General features: G+C 47.8%; 1 protein-coding gene across 11 annotated transcripts in view; it reads right to left on the bottom strand.

Moving 5' to 3' along the window:
- Mprip (myosin phosphatase Rho interacting protein) overlaps window positions 1-10,702 on the bottom strand; it is a 130,124-nt gene extending 119,422 nt beyond the window's left edge. For 3 of the 11 annotated variants that reach the window (XM_074046645.1, XM_074046644.1, XM_074046643.1), the window contains exon 1: window positions 10,528-10,702. In XM_074046645.1, the coding sequence (XP_073902746.1) occupies window positions 10,528-10,650 (123 nt within the window). In that variant the 5' untranslated portion in view covers window positions 10,651-10,702. Of the gene's footprint in view, window positions 1-10,406; window positions 10,442-10,527 lie in introns of those variants that run through there. The other 8 variants (XM_020182625.2, XM_020182628.2, XM_020182632.2 and 5 more) reach the window with 6 other exon arrangements.
- Between the last annotated feature and the right edge of the window lie 3,290 nt (window positions 10,703-13,992).

Below are 13,992 nucleotides of genomic sequence, written 5' to 3'. Positions count from 1 at the left end.
TGGAACTCAATTTTGGTCCCTCTAGTTTGAATCTCATAGCCTCTGTTTAGCTCCAGAAGGGATAGGACATGCATGGCACCTGCCCCAGGTGGCCTAGGGCCTGGCCATAGTGAACATTTAAGAACAGACAGTCCAGACATGATGGTACACAGCTGTAATCCCAGTATTCAGGAGGCAGAGGCAGGAAGATCATGAGTTCAAGGGCAGACTGGGCAACATAGTGAGATCACATCTCAAGGAAAAAAAAAGTTAGGGCTGGAGACACGGCTCAAATGGTACAGTGGCCTGGTATGAGGCCCAGCATTCAAACACCAGTAATGCCCAAAATTTAAAAAAGACAAAAAGCAAACAAACAAACAAACAAAAGCAGACAAGCTGGCATGTTCAGTGAGTGTGTCCCAAGGACAGGGCCCATATCCCACAAGAGTTCCACACTGAGTAATCAGTGTTTAGCAGTACTGAGTGCCCACTATATACCCGGTATTTATAAGCTTAGCTCTTCCTGTGGCCCCTAAAGTACCCCATTCTCAGATGAGGGCACAGAAATTTCACTCTAAGGAACCTGCTCAATCCTCATGGAAAATGCTAGATGTGAACCCAAATCTGAGCTGAAAGCCCCTACTCTCTACTATTTAACCCTACTATTATACAGAACAATGAAATAAAAAGTAGAACTGTCAGATTTCTAGGTCAAAACATACCCCCAAGTGGAAGCCAGGCGCACCCTGACTCCACCGGGCCCTGAGGCTCCAATGTCCCAAGTGGCTCCCCCACTCCTGACAATGAGGCCCTGGGTGTGGAACAGGGGATGCCGAAGATATGGCCCCATTCTCTGGCTCAGTTGGGGCTCTCAGCAGCTGCTCCCACTTCCCGTGGCCCTTTCAGCTACAGGAAGGACCAGGAGGAGGTAAGAAATTATGTGCAGAGTATGTACCACAGAGCTTTGTGAGTCTGTTAAAACCAGCACTTCAGAACCTACTGGGATCAAGGACATGGCTATTTCCTGATTTTGAATTTCTCTTTGAGGGGAAAAAATAGTGCTTCCTGCTCAGGGCTGTGCCAAAGGTGTGGTCACTGCCATAAGCCAAAAGCCTGTCTGGGGAACATGGGGCTCCCTGCAGCTGAAGAGAGATTGGGGTCTGCACACTGCCCTGCACCCCCCCTCCCCCCACACACACCCCACCCCATTCCACCTCACCCCACCCCACACCAGGACTAAGGAATCCAAGTTAGGGCAAGGCCCTGTTCCTGATAGCAAAGGTTAACACATCCAGGACAGGGAAACCAAACAGAACTTTGGAAAAACCCATGCTGGCCTTCCTATGACCTAGGCAGGTCACTGAACCTCTCCAGTCTCAGCTGCTCTGTTAAGTAGAAACAATTCCTCACCTGCTGAATGAGCGCAGGTGTGGACAGTCCTAGCAGGCCCCTTTCCCAGGGCTAGGACATAGAAGTCTACTAAAACACCTGTGATTTATTCTGCACTACACCTGCTCCCTGCCACTGATCTGTCCCAGCCAGACAAAAACAGTAACTCTACAAGTCAGAGTGACCCTGTCAAGGGGAGGGAGACAAATTCAGAGCCATGGTAAAGGCTGGTAGAGGAGCCTCATAGAACAGAGCTCTGTCTCACAGCTCCACTGTGGAACAGCTTGGTGACCTTGGGCAGACTCCTCAACCCTCTGAAATTCAATGTCCCTTTCTCTGCCAAGGGATCATGATACCACCACCAGCCCTGCTGGCCCTCCAGCCTGCCAAGATCTTTATGAGATCACAGATTCAGTACTGACTCAGTATGTGGAGGCTCAGAAGGATGCTACAGGCCCATCCATGCACCCTCACTGCAAGCCACCTCTGCTCTAAGCCACTGTTCAGCATAGCGTGCAACCCCCAAGCTGAGCCCAGAGGCCAGATCCAGAAGAGTTACAGGCTCCAGGCAAAAGCCAGGCTGTGGTTTCATGTGAACTAGGATGACCTCGACTGAGAAAACCAGTCAGTAGTTTGGAAGATTCCAGTTCCAGCCTCCACAGACAAAATGCCAGTGAATCAACCAACTAGGCTCTCTTGCTCCAAAGGCAGTGACAATACTATGGGAGCAGAAGAGCAAAGCAATGACAGTTCCATCTCAGGGCAGCTGGGATGCTGCCTCAACTGCTGAAACAGAGGCAGGCACAAAATCTGTGGCAGAGTTTTCAAACATGCCCCTCTGATCCTCAGGGAGGTCCCCATCATCAGAACCCTGCCACTCTTCCAGCATCACACATAGCATTTCTGAGTAAGATTCTTCTGAGTAAAAGGCTCCAGGACTTACTGAAAATTATTGAACCAGTCCATGTGTCATTCACATGGGAAAGGGTGGCCTGGAGTTTCCCAGGATAAAAGGACCTGTTTGCTGAGGTTGAATGTTCTAAATTAACATCCAGCACTCCTGCACCTCACTGGCACATCCCCCACACAGCCACACAGAAGTGGTGGGATGCAGGCAATGGGATATGCTCCCCCACTAAATGGCAAATTGGAAACAATTTAAAAAATAAGCATTCAAATCAAACTTCTTGATTTCAGCCTAGCAGCACCAGGGTCCTAGTAGTCACAAAATGGCCCAAGTTAAGGCTCCTTCCCACAGGAGAAACTGCCAGCATGCTTCTTAGAATATTAATCCTCACATGCAGGCTTTGAGGACTCCATGGCTCCACCAACACACCACATCCTGCGAACAGAAGGAGGGTGACCAATTTACAGGGAGGAGATCCTAAGTAACCTTCCTGTGTCATCCTGCATATCTGTGCAGAAGAGAATATAGGTCTGGGGCTTCATATGGCAAGGGAAAGAGAATTCTGAAGGAAAGGTCCAGTAATAGGCTAGTCCCACAACTGCCAAACACTGAGTAAAGATAGCAAGCTAAGAGCTTCATGAGGCACATTCAGTCACATGTTGGGGGAGGGAGGCACTGAGAACAATAATATGCCCCAGCCTGTATCCCAAATTCTCACTCACTCCCCACAGGACACTCTTGGAAACAAACAATGCCACTGGACCCTGACCAGAACCCTCCTGTCTTCTGCTCCCAGATTCTGCCTTTGGACAGAGGTGGAGATCACCTAAAGAGAGCTTCCAACCACATTAAAAGAAGATATGATATTCATAGAAAGAACCCCCCAAAATTGGCAAAAGGATAGTAAGAACAAGAGAGGAGGAGCACAAACAAAAGTAGCAAGTACAAGAGAACCAGCAATGCGAAAACCCTCACCCTCCAACCTGAACCAGCAGGACACCACCAGGGAGGGAGAAGAGGCATGCCGCAAGTCTTTCCCCCTGCCAGTCATCAGGGTCTGGAGGGCCCAGCTGCGGCCAGAACTGCAGACACCAGTGGCCACACATGCCGATGGCACTGGAAAGGTGGCTATCTGAACTGAATCAGGACTATAAGGCAAAATACACAGCTTCTTCATATGCTGGAATGACAGTATTTTTTGATACATCAGTTAAAGAAAATATAATTAAAATGAATTTCACCTTTTTTTACTTTTTAATGGAGTAACTACAAAATCTTAAGTTATATGTGGCTTCCATTACAGCTCTAACAAGAGAGGGCTGGTCTAAACCTGGGGGTGGCAGGCTATGTCCCACATGCCAAATCCAGCCCACAATCATCAGTTTCTGAGACTTGAAACCAAAAGTGGCTCTTCCGTTTTTATTTTATTGTATTTCTTGAGAAAATGTCTCATAGGCTGAGATGTGGTTCAAGTGGTAGAGCACCTGCCTACCAAGCAAGAGGCACTGAGTTCAAACCTCAGTTAAAAAAAGAGAGAGAGAGAGAGTCTTGATTTGTAGCCGAGGCTGGCCTTGAACTCTCAATCCTCCTGCCCTGCCTCTGCTGGGATTACAGGTGTATACCACTACACCCAGCTCCCTTTTACATTTTTAAATGGATATGTAAGTATCAACATAATGAGTCAATTTTGCCTGCTAGTGTGCAAAATCTAAAGTATTTATTATCTGGTCCTTTAAGGAAAAAAAGTTTTCCAATCCCTGGTCTAGATTCTAGATATAATCAGATATTCACTCCAAATGACACAAGGAGATTCTTGTATATTCTTTTTTTCCTTTTTTGTTTAGGTAAAATTCACAGAACATAAAATTAACCAATCTAAATGAACAATTCAGTGGCATTTAGTACATTTCATAATGTTATGCAACCAATACGCCCATCTAGTTCCAAAACATTTCATCAGCCTCAAAACAGAACCCCAATTCCATTAGTATCACTCCTCACCACTCTACTTTCTGCTACTACTGATTTACCCATTCTGGACATTTCACATGGATGGACTCATACACTACGTGACCTTTTGTATGTGATTCTTTCACTTGGCATCACGTTCTCCAGGTACAGCCACACAGTAGCATGTCTCAGAATTTTGTTCCTTTTTAGATCAAAGGGTATTCCACTGTATGGGTAACTCCACAAGTTGTTTGTCCACTATCTACTGATGAACGTTTGGACTGTTGCCACCTTTTGACTCAACTGTGAAGAGTACTGTCATGAACATTCACATTCAAGTATTTGTTTGAATTATACATGTTTCCAACATTTTTGGGCATCTGCCTCAGAGTGGAATTGCTGGCTCACTCCATAATTTTCAGTTTAACTTCTTGAGGAATTCCTGAACTATGTTCCACAGAGGCTGTGGAACTGTGTTCCCACCAGCAATGCATGAGAGTTCTGATTTCTTTGAACCCCACACTTGTTAAATTCTGCTTTTTACAATTCCAGCCATCCTAATGAGTATGAAGTTGTATCTGATTGTGGTTTTCATTTGCATTTTCCTGATGAGTTACAGCATTCAGCATCTTTTCACCTCCTTGTTGGCCATTTTTAACGGGACTTTGTGTGTCTGGGATTTTTGACACATCCCCTGCCAAACAATGCATCAACTCACAAATAAGCTACAGATCTTATAGAAATGGTACTTCCCCATTGCTCCTGTGCCTTAGAACATCTAAGAACATCACAGGAACAAAGGGAACCCTGATGAAATGCTCCAGAGACCTAGTTCTAGTCTACTCCTGTCCAGGATTCCACCCTGTGGCCCCAGCAACTTTGGCAGTGGGGTTGGTCAGGGCACGATCACACCAGGAGGACTGAGAGCTGAGGAGAGATCAAGATCAACCTCGTTTCCAGATGGGAAAACCAAAGCAGGCCTGAGGAAGGAAATGATCCCACCATGATCCCACAACAAAACAGAAGTCATGAGATTAGAATGAAGTTAGAACACAGTGACTTCTTCCACAGAAAAGCAAGGAAGTGAGACACTCCATCAGGTCAACACCCACTGCAAACCTTGGAGACCCACCCTGAGGCTAGAAGGCTGAAGACCCTACACTCAGACCTGCTTCTTCACTAAACTACCAGCCCTCTCTATTTTACCTCCCAGCTTCCCTAACAGCTTCCCTCTTCTGCTTGTCCTATTGCTCACTCACTCCCATGACCTCAGCTATACCCTACACAAGAAATCCCTGCCCCCCCCACCCCTCCACTGAGCCCTAACTACCACTTCCTTAGGTAGATAATTCCACCTAAGAACTACATGACATCCATTTCCACAAGGTCAAGCTTACAGTACTTTTGACCACTCCCTGCTCCCTAAATCTACCCCAAATTTGTTATTATGAACTTTTGCTAACAGTACTTCTACTTCTATCCACCCAACCCAACACCACCTCTACTCGATCTTCAACACCCTAGCCCTAGTGTTTCTCAGCAATGGTCTGGAGAAAAGATCCTTCCAATAATCTATCCAGACTACTTCCAGTATCTTCGGCCTTTAGCCACAATGATTTTTTTATGGAAAATAAGTCTGAGAATTCAAAGTTTGAAAAGCTAAGCATAAAAATAACTATAAAAGAAGTAAAACAAAAATTAGACTATTTCATAAAGCTTGGCCACAAGGCCTTACACATGAGATTAAAACTACAAACTACAAAGGAAAACAGAGATTTAACTGCATTTGTTATATTTTATTTTATTATTTTGGTTCTGGGGACTGAACACAGGGCCTTGAGCATGCTAAGCACACATTCTACCACCGAGCTACATACCCAGTCCAAAATGCATTCTTTTTAAACCTGCCATATGAAGAGCTAGGCGCCAGTGGCTCACACCTGTAATCCTAGCTACTCAGGAGGCAGAGATCAGGGGGATCTTGGTTCAAAGCCAGCCGCCAGGCAAGTACTTTGAGAGACCCTATTTCAAAAAAAACCATCACAAAAAAGGGCTGGTGGAGTGGCTCAAGTAGTAGGAGCACCTGCCTTGCAAGCGTGAGGCTCTGAGTTCAAACTCCAATGCCACCAAAAAAAGAGACAAGTGACACTTGGAAAAAAATACCTGCCATATATGACAGGTATCAGATTACCATCTAAAGGAAGATAAGCAAACCATGGCTCACAGGCCCAATCCTTCCAACTGTCTGTTTTTCTTTTTCTTTTTTTGGTAGTACTGGGATTTAAACTCAGGGCCTTGCACTTGCTAGGCAGGCGCTGTATCATTTGAGCCATGCTCCCAGCCCTTTTTGCTTTTTTAGTTATTTTTTGGGTAGCAGCTCATGTTTTTGCCTGGGGCTGGCCTAAACCACAATCCTCCTACCTATGTCTCTCCATGCTTTCCCATAGTTGAGACCACAGACTTGCATCACCATGTTCAGCTTGCTGGCTGAGATAGTGTCTCACTAACTTTTTGGCTGGTTTGGTCTTGAATGATGATCCTCCCAATCTCTACCTTCTGAGTAGCTGGGATTACAGGCATGAGCCACTACACCTGGCTCAGTTGCCTGTTTTCACAAATAAAGTTTTACTGGAACAGAGCCATAACCATTAGTTTATATATTGTCTACAGCTCATTTTGCAACATGACAACAAAGCTGCATAGTTGCACAGAGGCCATATGGCCCACAAAAGCTAAAATATTTACTATCTAGTTTCTTTTTTGGTCATACTGAAGTATGAACTCAATGCCTTAAGCTTTCCAGGCAGGTGCTTTACCATTTGAGCCATGCCCCCAGCCCTTTTTTGCTTTAGGTGTTTTTCCAGAAAGGTCTCAGATGTATACCCTGGACAGAGTGGACCTCAATCTTCCTACTGAAGTTTCCCAAGTAGCTGAGATGACAGGCGTGCACCACCATGGACAGCTTTTTTGTTGAGATGGTGTCTAACTTTTTGCCTGAGCTGGCCTCCAACCACATTCCTTCCAATCTCCGCCTCCAGGTAGTGAAGATTACAAGCATGAGCCACAATACCCAGCCAACTATATGGCCTTGTATAGAAAAAGTTTGTGGATCCCTGCCCCAAAGAATACACAGAAAGTTTCTACAAATCAATGGGAATTGGAGGATAACCCAAGAGAAAAATGAGCAAACAATATAAACACACAATTCACAAAAGAAATAAAAATATTCAGTAAGTATTATAAAGATAGGCTTAACCTCCCTGGTAATTAGGGAACTTATTGAAGAATTAAATTATTTGATAATATCCAGTCCTGGAAATGTTACAACACAGCCTTTTTTGGAAGACAATTTGGTGGTATCTGTAAAAAAGTTTAATGGGCTTCATGTCAATCCAGCCATTCTATTTTTAGGTATCTGCCCCCCAGAAATACTTGCATTCATGCACACATGCACACACACCCAAAAAGTATTATAAAGCTATTCACTGGCGCATTCACTATCTATAACAGCAAAACTCATCAGTAACCTTGATGTCCACCAAAAGGGGAATGGGTTAAATTACAGCATATACCTAAGGGTCTAATGTGCAAGTCATTTTGGCATTTTTATATGCAACACCATGAAAAGAGATCTAAGACATATTGTTGGGCAGGGAAAAAATACACTGTGAATACATGCACATAGTTCAGGTTAAAAAAGGGTTTAAATGATATCTGAATCCAATGCAAAGAAATGCACTAGAGGACTGAAGGAAAATGCCACCCTGGGAACAGAGACCTGGGACTGCAGGACTGACTCTATCAGTGGCAAACTCCTCGGCCCCAAGTCAGCATTCTCAAGGCATCTTCCACAACTCAACCATTCTGTTAACCTTACTACCCTCCCAACGTGCTCACAGGATGGCCACTGTGGACCCTGAACAGGAGTTGGTGAAAGAAGGGGGGGCTTAAGAATCCTGGCTCTGCCTCATTAGGCAAGCCACTTCCCTTCTCCAGGTTTGAGTCTTCTCACCGGTAAAAGGAAGTGGTTAGATTAGCTGATCTCAAGTTCTTTCCAAGTCTGATGCCACAATACAGGCCCTGGAAGAGGTTTCTGTACCTCTCTAGGGGAAAAACAAACAAAACCCACAGCTGAGGAAATAAGGTTCAAATCAGAACACTCAGAGGAATGTCTGCTCCTGGGAAGATGACATCCCGGGAGCAAAAGCCATCCCCGCCTCCCTGGGCTCAGTGTCCTCGCCTATTAAACAGGGCTGGCCTTGATGATCACTGATGTATCTTCCAGTTTGGACAGTCTAAAATAAGCTTGGGATGGGGAGGGGCAGCAGGAAACAGGGGAATGGGGGGAGACTGATGGGAAGGACTGGCTGAGGTTTTCTAGTGGAGCCAGAAGGATGAGAGCAAGAGGCTGGGGGAGGGCCGGATGCAGAGAGCAGCAGAGAAGGCTGTTGGCAAGAACCCTGAGTCTCCCTCCTCTCCTTTCAAGAGCAGTTTCTTCCTGAAAGATCCCAGGAGGTAGAAGGCTGGGCTAATCTGTCCCCGTACAAATAACCCCACTCATTATTTCAGAAACTACCATTCCAGCTGTGCCCTGGAGGTCTCAGGCCTGTTTCAAAGCCCACAATTCAACTTTGAATACAGTGAAAGAGTACAAATATTTCAAATTTGCCTCTCCCCTTGAATTCAGTTAATAAGCAACTATTTTTTTAATTTTAACAGTTCCAACTCAAACATGCAAATTCTACTCTATGTAAGTTTAAGAATTAGAAAACAACCCCTATGTAGCTTAAATGCCTAATTTACCAATTTTGACAGTTGCTTAGAATAACCAGGAAACTCACAAACCTCCCTCAAAACAGCCCTTCCCAAGCTCAAAAACTTCTTAAAGTTGACTATTCTGTGGGTGGTTTGTTTGAGGTACAGGGACTTGTTCAAGGTCACACCTTTGAAAGGGAGAGCCAAGACTAGAAACAGTCTCCCCACTCCCATACAGTCCATAAACTGCTTTCCAGGACAAAATGTTCAGGTGAGAAAAGGGAATCACACCTTTCTCCTTTGAAAGCCCATCCCTACCCACCAGAAGACCTGGTGTATTCTATCCTTCCCAAGCTGACCTGTCTCTAAGGCCCATGGTGTTCACACAATCTATGACTTTGGTTAAACTTCCTGACTGTTGGAAACCTGACCTCAAAGAAAGGCACTGTGTCCCAGGCCATAACCCCTGCCCTACCACCCCACTCTCGTCCGCCCTGTAAACAAGTCAAACCCTGCTTGCACTTCAGTGGCATTAGAAACAGCCAGGCCAGGACACTTCAAAGCAATGCTTTCTGTCTAAGGGGTTCTTTTCCAAAAGGAGTGGCTACAACTAGGTCACACTGGACTGGAATGTAAAGGGAGCTCCTGTGGCCTTGTACAGAGAACTGAGAGGAAGCTCTGAGGACAGAGGCTGGCAAGGAGTGGGGTAGGAAGACCAAACCAGGGCCAGTGGGAACTGCAGTCAAACCCTGAGACCTCGTACCAACACAAATTCCCCATCTCCTAAACCACTCCAGAGTGGAGGTCCAGCACTATTTTTGACGTCTGTGACTCTGATGCAGATTGGTGGGCTACTTACTAACCTAGTTAAAAACGCTCAACTACCAGATAAGGCCAAGAGCAGTGAACCAACTTTTGCCAGGTCGGACAGGTCTCCTGAACCCCTGGGCCAGCGACCAGAGAACTGGGAGGGCATGGTGGCAAGACCAACCTCCAGCTCTCTCAACAAAAGCCCTCGGCTTAAGTTCAAGAGCAAGACTCTTCTCAGACTTGGAGACCCTCTACTTCTGTCCTAATAGTGGCAATGACTTAGAAGGAAAGCAGGCTGTGTTCCACAAGATGGAAGTCCATGGCCCACCCTGACAAGCCAATCACTGGGCCACTCTGGTGAACAAGTCTTAAGTCCAGTCCCAAAACAGAGTCTGAGGGGGGTCCTGCCAAGCGGCAAGCAATCCCCAAGCGCTTTGTTCCTACCAAGAGAAACCAGGCATTTTTGAGTCAACCCAAAAAGCATGAATCACACGGCAGGGCTATGGGACCGCGCGAAAGGATGTTATTTTTCGGCATACTTGAGGATTTTCCCTTTGTCCGGACTCTATCAATACTCTTCCCGCCCCCATCTCCAGCCCCATCCCCCAGCACTCACGCATTTTTTTCCTGCTCCATTTTTATTTTCCTCGTGGCCCTCAGAGGCGCCCCAGGCCCGTCACCCGCAGGCCGGGGGGTCTCCGGGCTCCGCTCCCCCGCGCGCCGGACGAACAGCTCACCTGCGTCAGGTCTTCGTCGTTGAGCAGATGCGACTCACGGGGCTTGAAGCAGTTCTGACACTTACTCTTGTTGAAGATGTTGGCCTGGAATTTCCTGCACGGATTCTCCTTAGTCGCCGACATCGTCGGCGCGGCGGCGGCGGCGCGGCCCGGCCCGGCGCGCTCCCGGGGGCTCGGGGCTCAGCGCGGCCGCCGCCGCATCTCCAGCCGGCCGCCGCAGGCCCGGCCCGGCCTCTCCGCCGGCTCGCCGCGCGCCGCCTGCTCGCTTCGGCCTCACAGAGAGCGCGCCGCTCCGCGCCCGCCCGCACGGCCGCCTCCGCCCGGCCGCCGCGGGCCCATGGACGCGGCCTCGGCCCGCTGCCTCCGCCGCGGCCGCCTCCCAGGCGCCGGTCGCCCGCGGCCTGCTTGTCTCACCGCCGCCACCGCTTCCCTGAGCGCCCGCGGCCGCTGCAAATGGGAGCTACGCGCCGCGCGCACTCGGGGCGGGGCGGCGTGGGGCGGGGGGAGGGCGGGGCCGCGTCCACGACCGGCAGCCCCGCTGACCAATGGATGCCACGCGCTGTCGCTAACAAAGAAACCTCTGGGCCAACGGCTATCGGGGGCGGGGCCGAGCATGGCCGGGCGCAAGGTAACTTGTACCGGCGGGGGAAGGTGGGGGCTCCGGGATGGGACGTTCAGGTTTGGTGGACTGGCGCCGAGGCCGGGAGTCTGACAGCTGCAGGACCTGGCGGGAGGCCTGCAGGGGGAAGGGCGGAGCAGACCTCCGGCAGGCAGACTATCCTCAAGCCCCTTGCTTCCAGTATGGCCTTATCTCCCGAGCCCACCCTGCGCCCCCGGACTGAACAGATTAGTTTAGCATCTACTATGTGTCAGACCCGATCGTCGCGGTCGTGGTTAGCATTGTTAATAAGGGCTAGGTACTGTTCCAAGTGGTCCATGTGCTTATTAAAGTTTCACAACCTTCCTGTGATCATCCCCATTGTACATATGAGTAAACTAAGGCACAAGGAAGTTAGGTAATAAGAGGTAGTGTTTCCAGGGATGACTAAGAGAAGACGTCAGCAGCCTTGAAGAGCTGTCAGTTCTATTATGGGAGATGAGTGAACACTGACTCTCCGCCAGGTCCTGAGCTAGGCATTCTTACCTTCATTATGTGCTTGAGGAAATTAAGGCTCAGAAACTCGGAGTAATTTGTGCAAGGTCACTTTGCCAAGGAAGGGGCCCAGCTGTCACTCCAGCCCTCCTCTGCTCAGTCTCCTGGCCAAAAGACAAACTGGAGATGACTGTGGAAGGCAGAGGCAGAAGAGTACAGGATTGGGAGACTGAGGGAGGAGAGTGCGTTCCTTAGGACAATTACAGTAGCTTCCAGAAGCTGAGGGGTGGATCTAAGCAGATAGAGGTTCAGTGCAGCTGGAGGAGGAGGTCGAGGAAGAAGCAAGAAGGCATTACTCTAGGACCTTGGATTCCAGACTGAGTCTGCTGGCAGTCAGGAGTCATTGTGAGATTTTTAACTGGGGGTGAGCTAATTCAGCCATCACTGTGGAGGTGACATTGGAGCATGTGGTATGAGCAGTTACAGCAGCTGTTGCTTAGGGGATGGGAAGGTTTTAGAAGAGAAGTAGCAAGTGTTTCTAGAGCTGTGTACTTTTCCACTTATCATCTGGTGAGTATCCCAGGGAGGTGGATTTCCACTTTAAGAAATGCTTTCCTGCGAAGGGAATCTGAGGAAGGCAGATCAAAGTCCTTCTGCAGCCGATGGGAAGAAAGCCCCTCTCCACACCTTAGTTCTATGGCCTTGGGCAAGTCCATTACCCTGCCTGGTGTCTCAGGGACCACCTGTACAAAACTAACATGATCGTATGGGGTTACAAGCATTAGGTGTTACAATGCTTATAAAATACTTTGCACAGTGTGGCAAAATATTAATTGGTGATTCTAGGCAATGGATGTTTATTGTACTATTCTTCCAACTTTCCTGTTGGTTTAATTTTTTGCAAAATTAAAAAGGGGGACAGGTAAAGGAGACTGACAATTCTTGCCTGCACAGCGTACTCAGAAAGTGATACCAATGGTGGCCTCTGGAGAGGAGAACTGGGTGGTTGGGAGGTGACCTACTTTTAATTTTCTTTGTAAGCCCTTTTGTTCCACTTAGATTTGGTATTTTGTGGATGTACAACTTGTTTTAAAATAAAATTTTCAATGCCCTGAGGCCAAGGCAAAGGCATGTTCTGCTCCGGTCAGTGGATGCATCCAGGGTCTGCCATGGACTGTGGGGGAGGGGGACACTTCTTGGGGTGAAAAGAAGAGTTTGATTCAGGGATCTAGAGGATACCTACACAGCATGACCCCACACTCAAGCAAGTGGGGACACATGGAAACAGGAGGCAAATAGATACCTTCCATTTGGGGAGTTGGGGGGCCTTGGCTGAAGGACCTTCAGCTCCATAGGTAGCCTCATGGCAGGCTTCTGGGGGAGACAGTGCCTGGACCCAGTCTGCAACTGAGTAAGACCCAGCAGGGAAAAGATGGTAGGAAAGGCATTGCAGATATGAGCACCAAGGGGAGAGGCTCAAGACCTTGAGGCCAGTATGTGTCAGTGAACAGCAGCACCTGGCTATCACTGGCTAGTGCAGAGACATTGCAGAACAACATGGGATGGAGGATGGAGAGGATAAATGGATGGTGCAAACTCAGCTTCTTTGGGGGGACATGTGTGTTGCTGATGGTGGTTACTATTATTTCATGTCCATTTGATGGGAGACACCCATAAGGCCCAGAACATACTATAAACTTGCCTTTGGCCACAATTATGAACCCCTAAGTGAGGATTCAAAACTTCCACCAGAGCTTCCTGGGCAACATGGAGTCAGAATTTTGGATTTTATTTTTTCTGGAGCTGGGGTTAGAAACCAGCGCCTCAAACATGCTAGGTAAGTGCTCTACCACTGAACATGCCCCAGCCCAACTGTGGGTTCTTCTGACCAAGTACTTACTTAAGGGCTGTTGATCTGGAGAATGAATGGGAAGCAGAAGTCTGGAAAGGCAATCCATCAGGAAACAACCAAGACATACCAGAGTAGAGAAGGTGGGGCCCAAACTAGAATAGGGGCAGTAGGAGATGATGGAAATGAATTTGGACAATACTGAGCAAATGGAATAGGTAGTGTATTGTTCAAAACTCGATTAGTTTATGAGCATCCTCAAGGCAGGAATGGGTGTTGGTTACTATTGCATTACCTGTGTTCAGTGCTTGGTGTAGAGTAGGAGCTCAGTAAATACCCAGTGGTGAGTAAATGATTAAAAACATATGATTCGACCAGGCACCGGTGGCTCATACCTGTAATCCTAGCTACTCAGGAGGCAGAGATCAGGAGGATTGCAATTTGAAGCCAGCCTGGGCAAATAGTTCATGAGACCCTATCTCGAAAAAACCCTTCCCAAAAAAGGGTAGAGTGACTCAAGGTG

Source organism: Castor canadensis, chromosome 11 (genome assembly GCF_047511655.1).
Source record: "Castor canadensis chromosome 11, mCasCan1.hap1v2, whole genome shotgun sequence".
Taxonomy (NCBI): domain Eukaryota; kingdom Metazoa; phylum Chordata; class Mammalia; order Rodentia; family Castoridae; genus Castor; species Castor canadensis.
This window is presented reverse-complemented; position numbering and strand designations above follow the sequence as displayed.